Here is an 18,288-nt window from a genome sequence, read left to right on the forward strand (position 1 = left end):
TCACCGCCCTCAGGAAATAGAATAAAGGCAATATTGTGTGTTGTGTGTGTGTGTGTGTGTGTGTGTGTGTGTGTGTGTGTGTGTGTGTGTGTGTGTGTGTGTGGTGTGTGTGTGTGTGTGTGTGGTGTCGTGTGCGTGTGTGTGTGGTGTGTTTGTGTGTGTGGAGGTAATGGTAGATGCATGCGTAGAGCAAGAGTGTATGTGCGTAGCCAGACTGCAGCGGTGCGCCCTGTAGCTAATCAGGCTCTCTGCACTGCAGGAGGCACAGCTCCATTCTCTCTCACACAGATCCAATTGAGGGTATGTCTCAATCCACTTGGATGCTGCCTTGTACAAATACACTTAGGGCATGTCTCAATCCACCATGATTCTGCCTTCTGAGGCAAGAAGTTAAAATTGAATTCCAAGGTACCTTCATATGAAGACTCTGGGTAGGGAAGAGAGGAAGAGTACTGAACTCCTGTACGTGTGTCTTTATTGCATTAGGGAACAGAGACAGCAGAGTAAGCGAAAGTCAGCCCTTGAATGTCCCTGCCAGAGTAATGGGGTTATGAGGGGTCTCGCTGGACTCCTCATGCTGGCTTCTCAGTGTCGGTGGACGTCAGACTGTCATCCACTCAGAAAAATCTGATGGTTTATCAGTCAGTGTTTTCTGTTTTTTTGCCACCATCAGTGAGACATTTTTGAAGTCGTTTTTTTTTCTTTCTAAAGAAACAGGAAATGACCTCACCCACTTTCATCATGCACATGCAGGTTAGTTTTTCCCGCTCACAGTGGGCGTGGCTACTCCAGGCCGTTCCGCAGCATCTGATTGGCCGCGATGAGCATGACGCTGATGATGAAGGCCATGGCGAAGGCGCAGATCAGACTCTTCCTCACGCACGTCTGCCGGTTCTTATTTTTAGAATGAACTAATAGAAGAGAGAAAAGGGGGAAGGGAGAAAGAAAGATAAAGGTGCATAGAGGTTTATTACCAAAATCCATTTCAAGCTGGCACCTCACATTCTTGCCATTTGCCGTTCTCTGTTGTAAGAAAAGAAAAAAGAGAAAGCCTAATACCAAGTCATTTTCAGCAGTGTTGATGGGGAGAAATTACTATTAAACAAATTGCACCCGGCTCTCTTCTGAATCACCTGATTTAGGTGGGAGAAATTAGTTATTTGTGTTGGAAAGTCAATGAGTAAGTGAATGAGGGAGGGATGGAAGAAAGGAAAGGAGGGAGTGAGTGGTAGGGAGAGTGTGACTCTGGCAGAGAGAATGCAGAGGTGAGATTAATCCTATGCAGCAGCTGAGGCTCTGCTCTCTGTCACATGATGTGTTTGTGTTTGTATCCGCAGCGCAGTGGGACCCGAGATGAAAATAGAACTGACACAAATATATAGTACATATGGACAGATATGCACGCACACACACTTGAAAGCCAAGCCAACTTTAGGCCGTGATATCATTATCCGGTTCAGTCTCCCACCGGCATAGAATGGTAAGTCAGCAAGTCTCCCTCCCCCTGGCCAATCAGTGACCTGGAAACAGCGGAGCTGGGTTATGGGGCCGTGGTAACCRTGGTAATTAGGTGGCCTGGGCCAATGACCTGCAGGTACAGAGTCCTGTGTAGCCCGCCCCCGACTCCCTTTACATCTCACTCTCACAAGCTATTTATAATTCTGATGTTATAAAGCACTGAAATCATCACTAGTGACACAAAAGTAAACTTGTGTAATCTAAATTAGCTAAAATGTATAGATTTGCACCTAATAAAGCACCTTACAAACCATATCCAGCCCTGCTATCTGTTGCCACTCCTACAGCATGAGAGGCCATTTTGTTTCTGCAGCATCACACAGCCTTTCCAGTTTCACAAGGAGCAGTGTGTCTCAGACTGTCACAGAAGGAGATTAAGAAGAGAATGACCTCTGAGTGGCTCTAACCTGAAAGGCTACAGAACCAACATCTTACCGGGGAAGGTGTGAGTAGTTATACTCAAAGGATATCAGGGGAAATGCTTTAATGTTTGTTTTGTTACTATTCATCTGAACTCTGGTCTCCTGCTCCTGACATTCAACTGTTGTATTATCTTCACTACAGACATAATAGGGTCGTTCCAGGGTTGTTCCACGGTGCCTTTTGAAAAGTGTAACTTAGTCCCAAAATAGTTTTGATTTCACCTAATTTTAACATTCTGTCAAAAAGAGCACATGTTCGACTTCATAAAAAACATTTTTTCCCCTCAAGAGATTACATTTAAAACTAGACTTTACAAGCATTTCGCTACACCACGAGCATTTTGCTACACCCGCAATAACATCTGCTAAATATGTGTATGTGACCAATAAAATGTTATTTGATTATAGTAAGTAAATGCCAAATGAAGTCACAAGGTTGACCGTAAAAGGTTGACGATTGCATCCTAAATCAGCCATAAATCCCATTGTGAATGGGGGAATGGAAGCTTGTGTGCAACAGGGAGTGGTAATTGAATGCAAGCTGAACCAAAACAATTAAATTGCTAAAACATTTCCAGCTTGTCTATCTATGGGTAACAGGGTTGACGTGTTATGCTCTTCCTAGAAGATTTTGGCACTTTAGCAAGCCTTTATTCATATAGAAAATCTGATTTATTGAATTCTCCATGTTGTCTATATTAAATGGCACTTCAATTAATATAGCAGGCTTTTAAAATTCAATATTGGTGCAAAATGTCTACTTAAAATATCAAAGGGACACAAAAGGCACTCTTTTTGTGGAACAACCCAATAACAAACAAAAAATAAAGATTCATATCAACCTAAACACCCTTCTCTGCTACTGCGGTATTCATAACTTCCTGAAGACACCATTTTGCAGAGCCAGGCTATGCATATTTAATCACTGCTAGCCATAGCCCAGGGGACCACATGACTTCCTACACCATAAACACCTTCAATCAATAAATCAGCAGGTGGAGTCTATGAAAGGAATGGATCCTGATAGCTGGAGTCAGATCCGTTCTGACAGGAGGATGGGCGTGCAGCACGCTCTGCTCCGCCAATGACAGCTAGTCTCTCTCTCTCTCTCTCTCTCTCTCTCTCTCTCTCTCTCTCTCTCTCTCTCTCTCTCTCTCTCTCTCTCTCTCGTCTCTTTCTCTCCTCTCTCTCTCTCTCTCTCTCTCTCTCTCTCTCTCTCTCTCTCTCTCTCTCTCTCTCTCTCTCTCTCTCTCTCTCTCTCTCGCTCTCATTACAGCTTTAACAGATTTTTAGATTGATTAGGGAAGCTTGAGAGAGGTCAAATATACTTGTTAAGATTTCTACATCTATTTCTCTCTCTCTCTCTCTCTTCGCTCTCTCTCTCTCTCTCATCTCTCTCTCTCTCTCTCTCGCTCTCTCTCTCTCTCTCTCTCTCTCGCTCTCTCTCTCTCTCTCTCTCTCTTCCTCTCTCTCTCTCTCTCTCCTCTCTCCTCTCTCTCTCTCTCTCTCTCTCTCTCTCGTCTCTCTCTCTCTCTCTCTAACAGACCGAACAAACCAACCCTCCCTCCTTTCTTTCTTTCCCAGATAACTTACAGAATCATACTCTACTCACTTCCTTCAAAGTCTGCCTGACAGTGTCCCGAGTTCTCGTTGAGGCTCTCCTCCTCGTTGATGATGATGTTCTCGATGTCCTTCATGGTCAGATGGTCTCTGAAGGCGTGGAACAGGATGTGTTTCAGCTCCTCAAGGGTGATACGCTGCATGTCAAACTGTAGGGGGGAGGAAAGGGGAGGAAAGGAGTAGTGAGGTAAACGTTTTGAAGAGAGGGAAAGCGAACAACAACCTTTCCTTTGCTACATAGACACTGTGGGACTGGAATGTAGGTTCCCAAATCAATTGTACATTTGTTATTATTATTTTCAGTTTTTACAAAAGGTATAAAATAGTATTGATTACTCTACAGAGATACCTTTTGTCTGATGGATGCAAATCATGCAACTATTTCTGTAACTATTTTCATACTTCAATACAGTGCCGTTTAATATGAGGGAGGATGATTTTTTTTTTTTTATGAGCATGGCCTTATTTCTATTACAGCATATTGGATGACTGTCATTCCATTCACACAGTTCAATGTAACATCGATAGGTTTAGGCTACTACATGATACTCTAATTTCCCCTATACCCATCATGAGGTTGCTACAACCTAGACTATGAATAAAAGTTTACAACGTAAGTGCACACAGGTCGACAGAAAAATTTGAGGTGAAAGACAGTGACATATGGACAGACAGTGACACATTCAAAACCGCCTTGCACACTCTTGCCTGCATCTAGCTGATCTAGGGTAAAATCATTAGTTCAACAGTTGCAAACAAGAGTTTCTATTGGACAAATTCAGGTATGTTTATCCCCGTTTCGTTCTGTTTGCTTCCGTTTAAGAAAAGTTTTTCAACAGAATCGGCGGAATGAACACACCCCTGATCACACGTAAACACAGTTCACTTTCATAGCAACCACGTTGTATTCTTTCTCACATCGACACGCATTCCTCCTTTCACCTTTTCTCTTCGCTTGTGGACTTCAATGCACAATATATCTTCTGTCTGTGACCAGGCAAAAAAATATATCCAAGCCAAACCATATCATAATCTCTGACCGCTACACAGGGCCTATATCGTTGTCACTATATTAGCTAAAGTAACGTCATAGTTAACATAGCTAATAGAACTAAAGCGTTAGTAAACCCTTGTCATGACTGGCCTGTCAGGGTCAGATTACTGTGGCCCACACCCCTACAAGAGACATCTCTCACACCTGCCAGAGGGAGAGAGATCCAGAGGTATGGAGGTGGGGGGGTTTATGACACCTCACACCCATTGTAAATCTTAAGGCAGCAGACAAAATCCCTTTGTCCTCTCACTGTGGAGGAATGGAATGTATGATGGGCCTATGGAGATCCTACCTCAGAACAGTAAAATGCAATAAATGGACTTTGGGACAATATGTTTTGTCAGCCAAAATGGTAGTAATGACGATAGATGGAATATGAAAATGAATTTAATTTTTGTTATGTTATTAAAAGTTAAATGACGACGTTATAACGAAAACATTGTAACTTGAAGAGTTTTCATAATATGTACCTGTTGTTTGCATACTGTACTGTACGTTGTGTGGAAAACATCCTGATCAAAGCTAAGGTTTTTGTAAAGATGAAATGTGAAGTTAGTTGTCTAAATCTGAGTAAAATCCAGACCTTGCCTTGTAACTAGTTACGCCCAGAAAACTTGCCCTAAAGTCAGAAACGCCCATTTCTGACCCAAGAATTAACATCAAGGTCTGGGTAGTCAGCAACCCCAAAACGCAACACGAGGTTGAAGAAGACAAAGGAACCTTTTAGCAATCTATGCTACTGATGAGTAGCTGTGTCTAAGAGGGTGAATTCAAGCAGGACCACCCGGTTATTCTCTCCAAGGAATCGTGTGTCTACACTGCTTTCATTCCCACGCTGGAACCACCTACAGTTGAAGTCAGAAGTTTACATACACTTAGGTGGGATCATTAAAACTTGTTTTTCAACCACTCCACAAATTTCTTGTTAACAAACTATAGTTTTGGCAAGTCGGTTAGGACATCTACTTTGTGCATGATACAAGTAATTTTTCCAACAATTGTTTGCAGACAGATTATTTCACTTATAATTCACTGTATAACAATTCCAGTGGGTCAGAAGTTTACATACACTAAGTTGACTGTGGCTTTAAACAGATTGGAAAATTCCAGAAAAGGATGTCATGGCTTTAGAAGCTTCTGATAGGCTAATTGACATCATTGAGTCAATTGGAGGTGTACCTGTGGATGTATTTCAAGGCCTACCTTCAAACTCAGTGCCTCTTTTCTTGACATCATGTGAAAATCAAAAGAAATCAGCCAAGACCTCAGAAAAAAAATTGTAGACCTCCACAAGTCTAGTTCATTCTTGGGAGCAATTTCCAAAATGCCTGAAGGTACCACGTTCATCTGTACAAACAATAGTACACAAGTATAAACACCATAGGACCACACAGCCGCCATAGTGCTCAGGAAGGAGACGCGTTCTTTCTCCTAGAGATGAACGTACGTTGGTGCGAAAAGTGCAAATCAATCCCAGAACAACAGCAAAGGACCTTGTGAAGATGCCGGAGGAAACAGGTACAAAAGTATCTATATCCACAGTAAAACGAGTCCTATATCGACATAACCTGAAAGGCTGCTCAGCAAGGAAGAAGCCACTGCTCCAAAACCTCCATAAAAAAGCCAGACTACGGTTTGCAACTGCACATGGGGACAAAGATCGTACTTTTTGGAGAAATGTCCTCTGCTCTGATGAAACAAAAATATAACTGTTTGGCCATAATGACTATCATACATAACGTTTGGAGGAAAATGGGGGATGCTTGCAAGCCGAAGAACACCATCCCAACCATGAAGCACGGGGGTGGCAGCATCATGTTGTGGGGGTGCTTTGCTGCAGGAGGGACTGGTGCACTTCACAAAATAGATGGTATCATGAGGCAGGAAAATTATGTGGATATATTGAGGCAACATCTCAAGACATCAGTCAGGAAGTTAAAGCTTGGTCGCAAATGGGTCTTCCAAATGGACAATGACCCCAAGCATACTTCCAAAGATGTGGCAAAATAGCTTAAGGGCAACAAAGTCAAGGTATTGGAGTGGCCATCACAAAGCCCTGACCTCAATCCCATAGAAAATGTGTGGGCAGAACTGAAAAAGCGTGTGTGAGCAAGTAGGCCTACAAACCTGACTCAGTTACATCAGCTCTTCCAGGAGGAATGGGCCAAAATTCACCCAACTTATTGCGGGAAGCTTGTGGAAGGCTACCTGAAACGTTTGACCCAAGTTAAACAATTTAAAGGCAATGCTACCAAATACTAATTGAGTGTGTGTAAACTTCTGACCCACTGGGAATGTGATGAAAGAAATAAAGGCTGAAATAAATCATGCTCTATTATTCTGACATTTCACATTCTTAAAATAAAGTGGTGATCCTAACTGACCTAAGACAGGGCATTTTTACTAGGATTAAATGTCAGGAATTGTGAAAAACTGAGTTTAAATGTATTTGGCTAAGGTGTATGTAAACGTCCGACTTCAACTGTGTTACATTTTGAGTTTGCATACCAATATTACACTTTATATACACTGAGTGTATAAAACACCTGCTCTTCCCATGACAAAGACTGACCAGGTGAATCCAGGTGAAAGCTATGATCCCTTATTGATGTCACTTGTAAAATCCTATTCAATTAGTGTAGATGAAGGGGAGACAGGCTAAAGAAGGATTTTCAAGCCTTGAGACAATTGAGACATGGATTGTGTATGTGTGGCATTCAGAGGGTGAATAGGCAAGACAAATGATTTATGTGCCTTTGAACGGGGTATGGTAGTAGGTGCCAGGCGCACTGGTTTGTGTCAAGAACTGCAATGCTGCTCTTTTTTAATGTTCTGTGTGTATCAATAATTTTTTTCTTCATAATATTGACTAATTATGAAATTATAAAACATATGAATGACATTCCACCCATGAGGCTTTTAGTGGGTGATTTTGTCAAATGACTGCAGGAAAGGGCTACCACTTTAACAACAATGAACAATTCTCCAAGATTATAATGTTTCTATGAATGTTCTGCCTAATCTCTCTCTCTCTCTGTCTACTAATTACATTTTTCAATAGTGTTCTTCTGTAATGAATGAAATGGCGTGCCACACGCCAGCCAGGGCAGGTGAGAATGAACGTATAGACTCGAGATGACACTTTAGTGCTTTCAACAATTTTTATGAGACTCATATACAGTAGCATGACAAAAACATTATATTTTATGAAAGTTGTACACTGTAAAAAAAAAAATCCATCTTAACCAATTGCTTAATCAGCGTTATTCTGTGAGTTGAGTGGACTTCAAAAGGACAGGAATTTGAGCTAATGTGTTAGTTAGCTTGATTTTTCAGAATTGTTTGTTTCAATACCTGTGTTTTTGCATGTACTTTGATCGGTTGATTAACCTTATGCTACACAAACATAAATAACATACATTTTTCTAAACTAATCCAATCTGTTAGTAGTTGGACTTACTGCACCCGTTGCTGAGATGGCTGTTCCAGTTGATATGATTTAGGTAGTCTCAATAATCAGTCTTCCCTTCCCTGGCAATTCTGAATGCAGGATGCCGTCCCAGAATTTTGGGAAACCAATCGTAGTGTTCCAATGGATAGCAACTGTCGACAAGTCCGACACCTCAGACAAGCTCATGTTTGAAACGTATGAAAGCCAGTGAGGACAGTAGGAAAAATTGTTACTTAATATAACTTGTTTTCTTTAAATGTGTTGGATATATTAGGAATATAACAAAATCAGCAAACAATTCGAGAGCACTTGGTACTTAGTAACTTTGGTTAGTAGCTTTGACTGCATGCACAGTGCATTCATAGCCATTCATTGACTAACCACACTACAAACATCCTTTTACCAGGTTCCTGTGAAGCAATTGTAATGACAGTCCACCACAACATACTGTACCTGAGCGTTTCCTGATTAGCAAGGGGTCGTCTGTGTTTCATCTAATTTCATATTAAAAACACAGTTTGAGATCATTGAGGGGATTTCACCAGTGGTTAGAAGGGGGAATTAGGCTTGCTGGGAAAATGTTGTCCAACAGTAACCAAGAGGGGCAGGGCTTACTCTGTCTGGATTTCAATTGGAATGACACATCACTTTTCAAGCCAGCATAATGTGACTTGCAGGCTTGATGTGGCCTGTAAACCAGGAGTTTCAGATCACTGTGTTAGGGTGTAACTATGCCCTCAAAGAAAGGCCTTATGATATATGTAATGTATTGTCATAAAGAGTTTCATTTTAAAGATAACATATTCACTTAGACACTCACTTGGTGAAGGCTACAGTACTGAAAACCATTGAATACAACAACCATGGCTTTGTCGCTAACAAATAGTAATGGGTGGTAACTGTGGTAACTATAATTCCCACGAAAGGCACTCTGGGAAATATGCAAATAAGGTAGAATAAATTATCAAGTTGACAATGATGCAGTATACTGTAGTCTCTGTCCCAATATCCACACTTGAATCATACTACTTATAATTTAATAATTCAATCTTAGACTGATTCAATGTATTGGGCTTGCATTTCTAAGTGTGTGCTAGTATTGTATATAAAGTGAACCGATGACATTGCTGAAGTATTGGTAATATATTAGTATGAGGAGCATGCAACAGAATGAGGAGCAGGACAACTGACACCTTTATAAGGAAAGTGGAGCTCCCCAACCTTTAAACCACTTGACAGAAAGAGCTTGACAATTTCAAATACCTTGTTTCACATTACCGATCAGGTATGTCACACAACACGGGCAGTGTTCCAATCCACCTGGTCCAAGATACTGCATTTGGACAACATGAGTTGTATTGTAAGTCCATATTACCATTCATGAGCAGCACCAGTATCTCTCTCTCTCTCTCTGTATTTATATGCTGCCTGGCAGAGTGAGTGACCTTTAAGAGTGAGTGGTTACGGAAGGAAGGAAGGAAGAAGCAGAGGGGAGGGAAGGAGACCGGACCCTGAGTAAATTCCCAAAAGACAGGCTCTGTAGGATGTATATGACATGCTAAATACTGAACCCAGTCACAGAAGTCAGACAGTCGACCATGGTGTGCTAATGACAATCAATGTCTGCTGTAGCATCCATAGCAAATCAAATGGCATTTAATTGAGATGGTGGGAGATAGAGGGAGAGAAAGACAAGGGAAAAAAATATATATAGAGAGAGGCAGAGACAAAGAGAGACAGAGAGAGAGCGAGAGAGGGATGGGGATGGGGTTCTATGCACTGTGACCAGTGAAAAGATATTGGCACTCTCCGACTGAATCCACTGTCTGGAGCAGACTAACTATGTCGATGTATTCTGACCACTTTGCACATCAATCCACTTAAAGGCAATTTGTGACACATTAACCTGATTCCTCCTGCTGGTCTGAACACCACGGGCCCAATACAGCCAGACTAGACAGAGTGAAGTTCCCCCCGCACCCCCATGTGTACTGCTTCTACCTTATGCAAGGCACAGGAAGAAGCATCAATGAAGCACCAGGATATAATAGGGAATATTCTCCCATTTTCTCTACCTGTCTCCTCTTTTCCCTCCATTGCAATGTTATCTCTAACCTTCAAACTGCAGGTGTTTGAGTGAGAGCAAATATGGAAGCTGTGCATTTGAATTCCTCAGCCCCTGAGTTTCTTTATTCTGCATTATCCCCAATGGCGTGACCTACTGAATGTCTGAGATAATGTCATTGTAAGTGAGTCTCCACAGCTAGTGGTGCTGGCGAGGCTACGTGTTTAATTGTCTTCTTGCCGGTCCCTGTGTTCTCATGTAGCAGCAATAGCTGTATCACAGTGACTGTTCTGGTACTACCTGCATTACCCTGGTGATGGTCTCTCTCTGCTGTATATTTCTGCTGGGACACAGACACTGACAGGAATGCAAAGCAGTTACAGCTTAAATATGAGCACCTGAGAAGAGTTGGCTGCCACAACAAAGTGCATTCTCATCATCACAGGCAGCAGGATAGTGCGGCTTGGGACCCTAAGTAGGCCAACAGGAGTTTGGCAGTAGTTTAGTTAAGAAAACGAACAAACATTGAATCTGTCGGCTGCGTAAATGTGTATCGTCAAATCAAATCAAACTGTATTTGTCACATGCGCCGAATACAACAAGCGTAGACCTTACCGTAAAATGCTTACTTACAAGCCCTTAACCAACAATGCAGTTCAAGAAGAGTTAAGAAAATATTTACAGAATAAACTAAAGTAAAAAATAAAATTTATAAAAAGTAACACAATAAAATAACAATAGCGAGGCTATATACAGGAGGTACTGGTGCCGAGTCAGTGTGCGGGGGTACAGGTTATTTGAGGTAATTTGTACATGTAGGTAGGGATGAAGTGACTATGCATAGATAATAAACAGCGAATAGCACAAATGGGGGGGGGGGGGGGGGGGTCAATATAACAGTCCGGTGGCCATTTGATTAATTGTTCTGCAGTCTTATAGCTTGGGGGTGGAAGCTGTTATGAGACTTTTGGTCCTAGACTTGGTGCTCCGGTACCGCTTGCCGTGGGGTAGAAGAGAAAACAGTCTATGACTTGGGTGACTGTAGTCTCTGACAATTTTATGGGCTTTCCTCTGACACTGCCTATTATATAGGTCCTGGATTGCAGGAATCTTGGCCCCTGTGATGTACTGGGCCATACACACTACCCTCTGTAACACCTTACGGTCAGATGCTGAGCAGTTGCCATACCAGGCGGTGATGCAACTGGTCAGGATGCTCTCGATGGTGAGCAAAGGAAGGGATGTAAACAAAGGTTGGTGGAAACTACATATAATCTTAAATAAGTTTGTCTTACATGTTAAAACAAAGTCTAGGCAAGACTCAGCATCATAATGGGTTACACCTGAAGGCTTTAAGTAAAGTATTACCATTTAACAAGCCACTAGAAAGGCTCCCAATCCTCAGGGATCAGACTGTTTCTTATCTAATTTCCAGAACCCAATAAGCAGGGGGACACTGCATCACTGTTCCATTATCACCATGGTTACCCAACCATCTCTGTGCCATTATTACCACGGTTACCCAACCATCAGTTTGCTATTATCACCACGGTTACCCAAATATAGGAACCCTGTAAGCTGCTAATTTTCCAAAGGGTTATGATAACACCTATTTCAAAAATAACATTGTTTTACATCTCAGTAATACATTATGTACAAATGGCCGTCGGAAGTAGTAGYATTATTTTAGTAGTATTTTAGTCTTTTATTATGATTCCCAATTAGCCGCTGCCAAAGCAACGCCTTCTCGTCCTGGGCTCCAAACAGAAAATAAAACAACAAATAAAATACACAATATACACTACCGTTCAATAGTTTGGGGTCGCTTAGTAATGTTATTTTTTTCGAAAGAAAAGCACATTTTTCTGTCCACATTTTTAGTTACGTGTTTTTCTTTCAAAAACAAGGCCATTTCTAAGTGACTCCAAACTATTGAATATACATACTATACATAAGACTAGATAATACTACATAATCTCCTGCCTCTGCCTCACGCTTCAGAAACAGGAGATGTCTCCTGCCGTATGATCCGTTGCTGGCTCGCACAAGCCCATGCTCGAACAAGGCCACCCACCTACATAATACAATAGATAATGCAGTGCAAATTACAATAAAAATATATAAAAATGTCTGTGTCTCTTCACAGTCCCTTTGCGCTAACAGTCCAAGTCTGTTTTTATTTATAGCTTAATTTACTTGGGGTGGCAGAGAGTTCCATGTAGTCATGGCTCTATTTAATACTGTGCGTTTCCCAGCCTCTGTTCTGGACCTGGGGACTGTGAAGAGACCTTTGGTTGCATGTCTTGTGTTGTACTGATGAGTGTCCGAACTGTGTACCAACTGCTTCAACAGACAGTTCGGTACCTTCAACACATCCAAACCTTGCAGTCAATCTCTCCTCAACTTTAAGCCAGGAGAGATTGACATGCATGTTGCTGACATTAGCCATCCATGTACATCTAAGTGCAATATGTGCTGCTCTGTTCTAGCCCAACTGCAATTTACCTGTGTCCCTTTTTGCCGCAGATGACCACACAACTGGGCAGTAGTCCAGGTGCGACAAAACTAGGGCCTGTAGAACCTGTCTGGTCTACTGAGATGTCAATAAAGTAGAGCAGCGCCTTATAATGGACAGACCTCTACCCATTTTAGCAACCATTGAGTCTATGTTTTAACCATGGCAGCTTGCTGTCTAGGGTTAAACCCAACAGTTTAGTCTCCTCAACTTGCTAAATTGCCACATTATTCAATAATAGATCTCGATTAAGTTTTGGGTTTATCAAGTGATTTGTCCCAAAAACAATGCCTTTAGTTTTTGAGATATTTAACACGAGCCCCTTGCCAGTCCCCCATTCTAAAAGTGACTGGAGCTCTATGTTAAGGGTGTCAGTTATTTGTTTTACTGTCATAGCCGATGTGTATACTGTTGAGTCGTCAGCGTACATAGACACACAGGCTTTATTCAAGGTCAGTGGAAGGTCATTAGTAAAAACAGAAAACAATAATTGCCAATAATTTCATTTAAGGTACTCCAGAGCTTTTAACTATCATTCTTTATATAATTTATCTTTGTTCCATAGTATAGTTTATTGTTCTTTTTTTTTGTTTAGTTACGTGATTTCTTAATTTACTGTATGTTCTCCAGTCTGCTGTGTCAGACTTATTTGCTCTTGTCTAACAGCTTGCGATGGACTGAGGATGCTGATAGGAAAAGGCCTTGACAGCTTTTAGTCTGTTCATGTTAAAGAAGAGGCCTAATGAGCACTGACTGACTGTGATGTAACTCCATGATGTAACTCCACAAGCCTTACAATACTGTATGTAGCCTAACTATACAGGTTTCTGATCTATCAAACCAATCTTTTCATTCATTATGCAAGATTATAATCTCAACTGAATTTCTACGCTCCAACCTGAAGAAGACTCATGTTAATTAATTCTGTTCTGACAGCTTGCTATTTCTAGTCATGGGTTTATGTCCTAATTGTTGACGTGGTTGTTGCAGCTCAGCAATGGCAGCTCAGCAACAGTATCGATCTCAGCCTCTAAACAGCATATCCCCCGTAAGACCTGCGCCATCAGACGATATTTATGTCTTTATTATCACAGCTCACCGACCTGTCAATGGACAAAAAAATGTAACATTAGCTTATGCTAACAACGACAACAGCGCACAAGAAAATGAATTGTGACAGCTATGTCTCAACCAATCATTAGACTACAGCAGAGGGTGTTGACAGTGYGTGTGTGCGTGTCTGGTGTGTGTCCCTAAAAGTGTTGACAGCACCTAATTGGGCCATTGGCCAGATTCCATACAGGGTGTGAAACAGACATTGGGTCCATGATCCACCAGGGGCACAGAGTGTACGATGACAAGCCAATACAACATTGGACACTACTGACGGTCCAGAACGATCCATAATAGGGCTATTAGGGTAACAACTCCAAAATGTCAAGAAGTGAGGCTCCTGTAGTGTTGTAAAGAAAAGCTCATCGGTGTGCATAAGTCCCAMGTTTGAACCCAGTCGGTTACATCAGGAGGTTTGGAAATGGACAGGAATGACAGATTGCTTTAGGTGATGAGGACAGCAGGCTGTCACATTACAAAGTGCCCAGATGTATTAATAACCAGGTTGAGCCATCGCAGGCCTCCCCTCTGTGCAGATGTCGCTTTCTCTCTCTCTCTGAATATGTCAAGAAAGTTCACGCCAGTCATGTGATTTCTCTCTAAAATATTATGGATGAGACTCCTCTGATGTTGACCAGACAGCTGACAGACAAGACCTTTATACTGTCCTATTCCCTCTGATAAACAAGTGTTTTTGTCATTCTACAACTCTCATAAATTATTCAGTTTTTGTCATCCTTATGTCTCTCATAAAATATCCTGTTTTTGTCATCCTACGACTCTTTTCTAATATTCTGTTTTTGTCATCCTATATGGGCCTCTCGAGTGGCGCAGTGGTTCGATCCCAGGCTGTATCACAACTGGCCATGATCGGGAGTCCCATAGGGCGGTGCACAATTGGCCCAGCGTAGTCCGGGTTAGGGAGGGTTTGGCCGGTGGGGCTTTACTTGGCTCATCGTGCTCTAGCGACTCCTTGTGGCGGGCTGGGTGCCTGCAGGCTGACCACAGTTAGAATAGAACAGTGTTTCCTCTGACACATCGGTGCAGCTGGCTTCCGGGTTAAGCGAGCGGGTGTTAAGAAGCACGGTTTGGTGGGTCATGTTTTGGAGGACGCATGACTCGACTTTGCCTCCTGAGCCCGTTGGGGAGCTGCAGCAATAAGACAAGATCGAAAAAGGGGGTAAAATACAAAAAAATAAACAATTGCCACAGTAGTTACAGTAGAATGTATTTCCTAGCTAAAAGTGTAATCTAGAGTCTAGRGTTCATTCTCAGCTGCCTTGGATAGCGTGTGCAGTGTGGCACCCCATTTCATTCATTACAGAAGAACACTAGTGAACATTTTATTAGTACCATCCTACCTCACTACTTGAGCCTTTAATTTACAGTACACATAAAAAGCATCTGTAATTTATCACTCTGTTGTCATGTAGCGTCTCATCTCTTTCTATGACCACTTCAACCTGTCAACTCCCATCAATTAGCAGCTTTGTTAACAAAACAACACTGAGATCCAGGAATTTCAATTAGCCGGGCCAATAAATCTTTATGACGCATGATAAAATTTTTAAGCATGGTTGGATGATTATTAGATTACCCTGAGTCTTGTTTTGGGCTCCCGAGTGGCACAGTGGTCTAAGGCACTGCATATCAGTGCTAGGCGTCACTGCAGACCCTAGTTCAATCCTGGGCTGTATCACAACCGGCCGTGATCGGGAGTCCCATAGGGCGGCACACAATTGGCCCAGCGTTGTCCGGGTTAGGGAGGGTTTGGCCGGGGTAGGCCGTCATTGTAAAATAAGAATTTGTTCTTAACTGACTTGCCTAGTTAAATAAAGTTTAAATAAAATAGAGAGATCACGATCTGTTCTGGTTGGCTCGCTCTGGCAGATCCTGTCCTGGTTGCGGCTCTGGCAGATCCCTGTCTGGTTGCGGCTCTGGCAGATCCTGTCTGGTTTTGGGCGGCGGCTCTGGCAGATCCTGTCTGGACGGACGGCCTAGCGGCTCCTGTCTGGCGGCGGCTGCTGCGGCTCCTGTCTGGCGGACGGCTCTGTAAGGCCATGGCAGACGGGCGGCTTTGCAGGCTCACGGCAGACGGGCGGCTTTGCAGGCTCATTGCAGACGGATGGCTGCAGACGGCGCTGGGGAGACGGATGGTCAGATGGCGCTGGGGAGACGGATGGCTCAGATGGCGCTGGTGAGAAACGGATGGCTCAGATGGCGCTGGTGAGACGGATGGCTCAGATGGCGGCTGGTGAGACGGTATGGCTCTGGCCGGATACTGCGCACTGTGACCTGGTGCGTGGTGCCGGCACTGGAAGGCACCTGGCTAAGGATAAGCACCTTCCTACTAGTGCGGGGAGCGCAGGGACAGGGCACCCTGAATCCTCAAAGCGTACTCTATACCTGGCTGACGGTGGTACCGGCACTGGTGGCACCGGGCTGAGGGCACGCACCTCAGGACTAGTACGGGGAGAAGTGACAGTGTGTACAGGACTTAGGAGACGCACCGGTGGCTTAGTGCGTGGGGCCCGGAACTGGAGGCACCGAACTGGATACACGCACTATAGGGAGAGTGCGTGGAGAGGACAGGGCTCTGGGAAACGCCACTGGTAGCCTACGTGGTAATGTAGGCAATGTAGGTACTCGTACTAGGCTGGGGCCGGGGAGGGTGGCGCGGATACGCGGACGTGCAGGCATACATGGCTCTCTTAGCATTTGGAGCTGCCCAACGTTACTGGTTGAATGCTCCGCGGTTGCCCGACAGTGCGGGGAGGTGGATAACCCGCACCGGGCCTAGTGGTAGGGCGCCGGGGAACGCTATGCGTAAGGCAGGTGCATGTATGCGGCGAGGAACGCACTGGAGACCAGACGCGTTGGAGCCGGCTCATGACACCTGGCTCAATACCAATCCTAGCCCCTACCAGTGGCGGGGGGTGGATAACCCGCATCTGTGGTATTGCATCGTAAGCAAGGAGACACCGTGCGCTCTACTGCGTACACGCGCCTGCCGTTACTCCCGCTCTCCAGGTAGCTTGGGAAGTGGGGCGCAGTTCTACCTGCCTTTGGCCCACAATCCCCTTTAAGCCCCCCAATAATTTTTGGGAGTTTACTCACTGGGCTTTTCGGGCTTCCGTTGGCAAGAGCGTCCCCTCATAATTCCGGTAGCCTCTGCTCTCCTCAGTGCCCTCCAGCTGTTCATGGGCAGGCGATCCCTAGCGCAGCCAGGATCTCCTCACTGTGTAGCAACGCCTTTCCGTCCAATATATTCGTCCATGTCCATTTGACCTCCTTCTTTTCCTGTCCGGTTCTCGTTTACTCCGCTGCTTGGCTCTGGAATGGTGGGTGATTCTGTAAGGCGGTCCTCTCTCTCTTCATAAAGAAGAGGCGGAGTAGTGATCGAACCAAGGCGCAGCGGGTTGTGAATACATGATGAAATTTTAATAAAGACAACGAAACAAACTATACTTGAATAAACTAACAAAATAACAAAACGAAAGTAGACAGACTTAGTACGACCGAACTGACAATAAACACGACGCAGAACGAACGAACAAGAAAATAGCCTACACATCAAATGACGAATGAACAAAAAACAAACCGAACAGTCCCGTATGGTGCGACAAAACACTGACACGGAAGACAATCACCCACAAACGAACACTGTGACAACGCCTACCTAAATATGACTCTTATTTAGAGGAACGCCAAAACCTGCTGCTTAATTAAGAGCCATACCAGGCAAGCCCAAAAACCAACACAGAAACAGATAACATAGACTGCCCAGCCAACAACAATCCCGACTAAACACATACAAAACAACAAATAAAACAGGTCAGGACCGTTACAGATCCTTTGTGACAGACACAAGAAACTCCTCAACATGTGCCATAAAAGATGCCATTGTCTTTTCAACATTTACCTTCTGATGCTCTCATTAAAGTTTACTTTTTGACTTTAGATGTGACTTAGTTCTGTTGTTATTATATAAAAGTTCAATAAAAAACATGAGCTTGGCGCACACCCAGAAAAAATATTTTATAAAGTTAACATGAAAACAGTTTTCTGTGAAGAAGAAGTACAAGTCTAAAGAGAGTGGAACATGGTGTGTAGTATGTACTGTATTTATGATGTGTTCCTTCTCTCATTGCTCAGATCAGAGGTTCCAATGTTTGAATAGAACTTCCGCCTCCTGCTGAGAAAGCAGTACTATCACATACTCAAAGCACTCAGCTTGAGATGTAATATTTATTTTTCTTAACACTTTTTCTGACAAGGGGAGAAAAGGAAACACAGTGCGTTCTCCCTCTCTCTCTCTCTCTCTCTCTCTTCTCTCTCCTCTCTCTCTCTCCTCTCTCTCTCTCTCCTCATCTCTCTCCTCTCTCTCCTCTCTTCCTCTCTCTCTCTCCTCTCACTTCGTTCTCCTCTCTCTTTCTCTCTCTCGTCTCTCTCTCTCCTCTCTCTCTCTCTCTCTCATTACAGCCTTAAAATAAATAACATTTTGGTTATTCTCAAGATTTTAATTTAATT

General features: G+C 43.3%; 1 protein-coding gene across 1 annotated transcript in view; it reads right to left on the reverse strand.

Moving 5' to 3' along the window:
• Positions 1-178: 178 nt before the first annotated feature.
• Positions 179-18,288, reverse strand: part of LOC111957511 (calcium-binding protein 8-like) — a 61,702-nt gene continuing 43,592 nt past the window's right edge. Inside the window, 2 exon segments of the mRNA XM_070437307.1 lie at positions 179-911; positions 3,553-3,709. Of these exon segments, the coding sequence (XP_070293408.1) occupies positions 784-911; positions 3,553-3,709 (285 nt within the window). The 3' untranslated portion in view covers positions 179-783.

The sequence above is a fragment of the Salvelinus sp. IW2-2015 genome, linkage group LG4p (assembly GCF_002910315.2).
Source record: "Salvelinus sp. IW2-2015 linkage group LG4p, ASM291031v2, whole genome shotgun sequence".
NCBI classification, from domain to species: Eukaryota; Metazoa; Chordata; class Actinopteri; order Salmoniformes; family Salmonidae; genus Salvelinus; species Salvelinus sp. IW2-2015.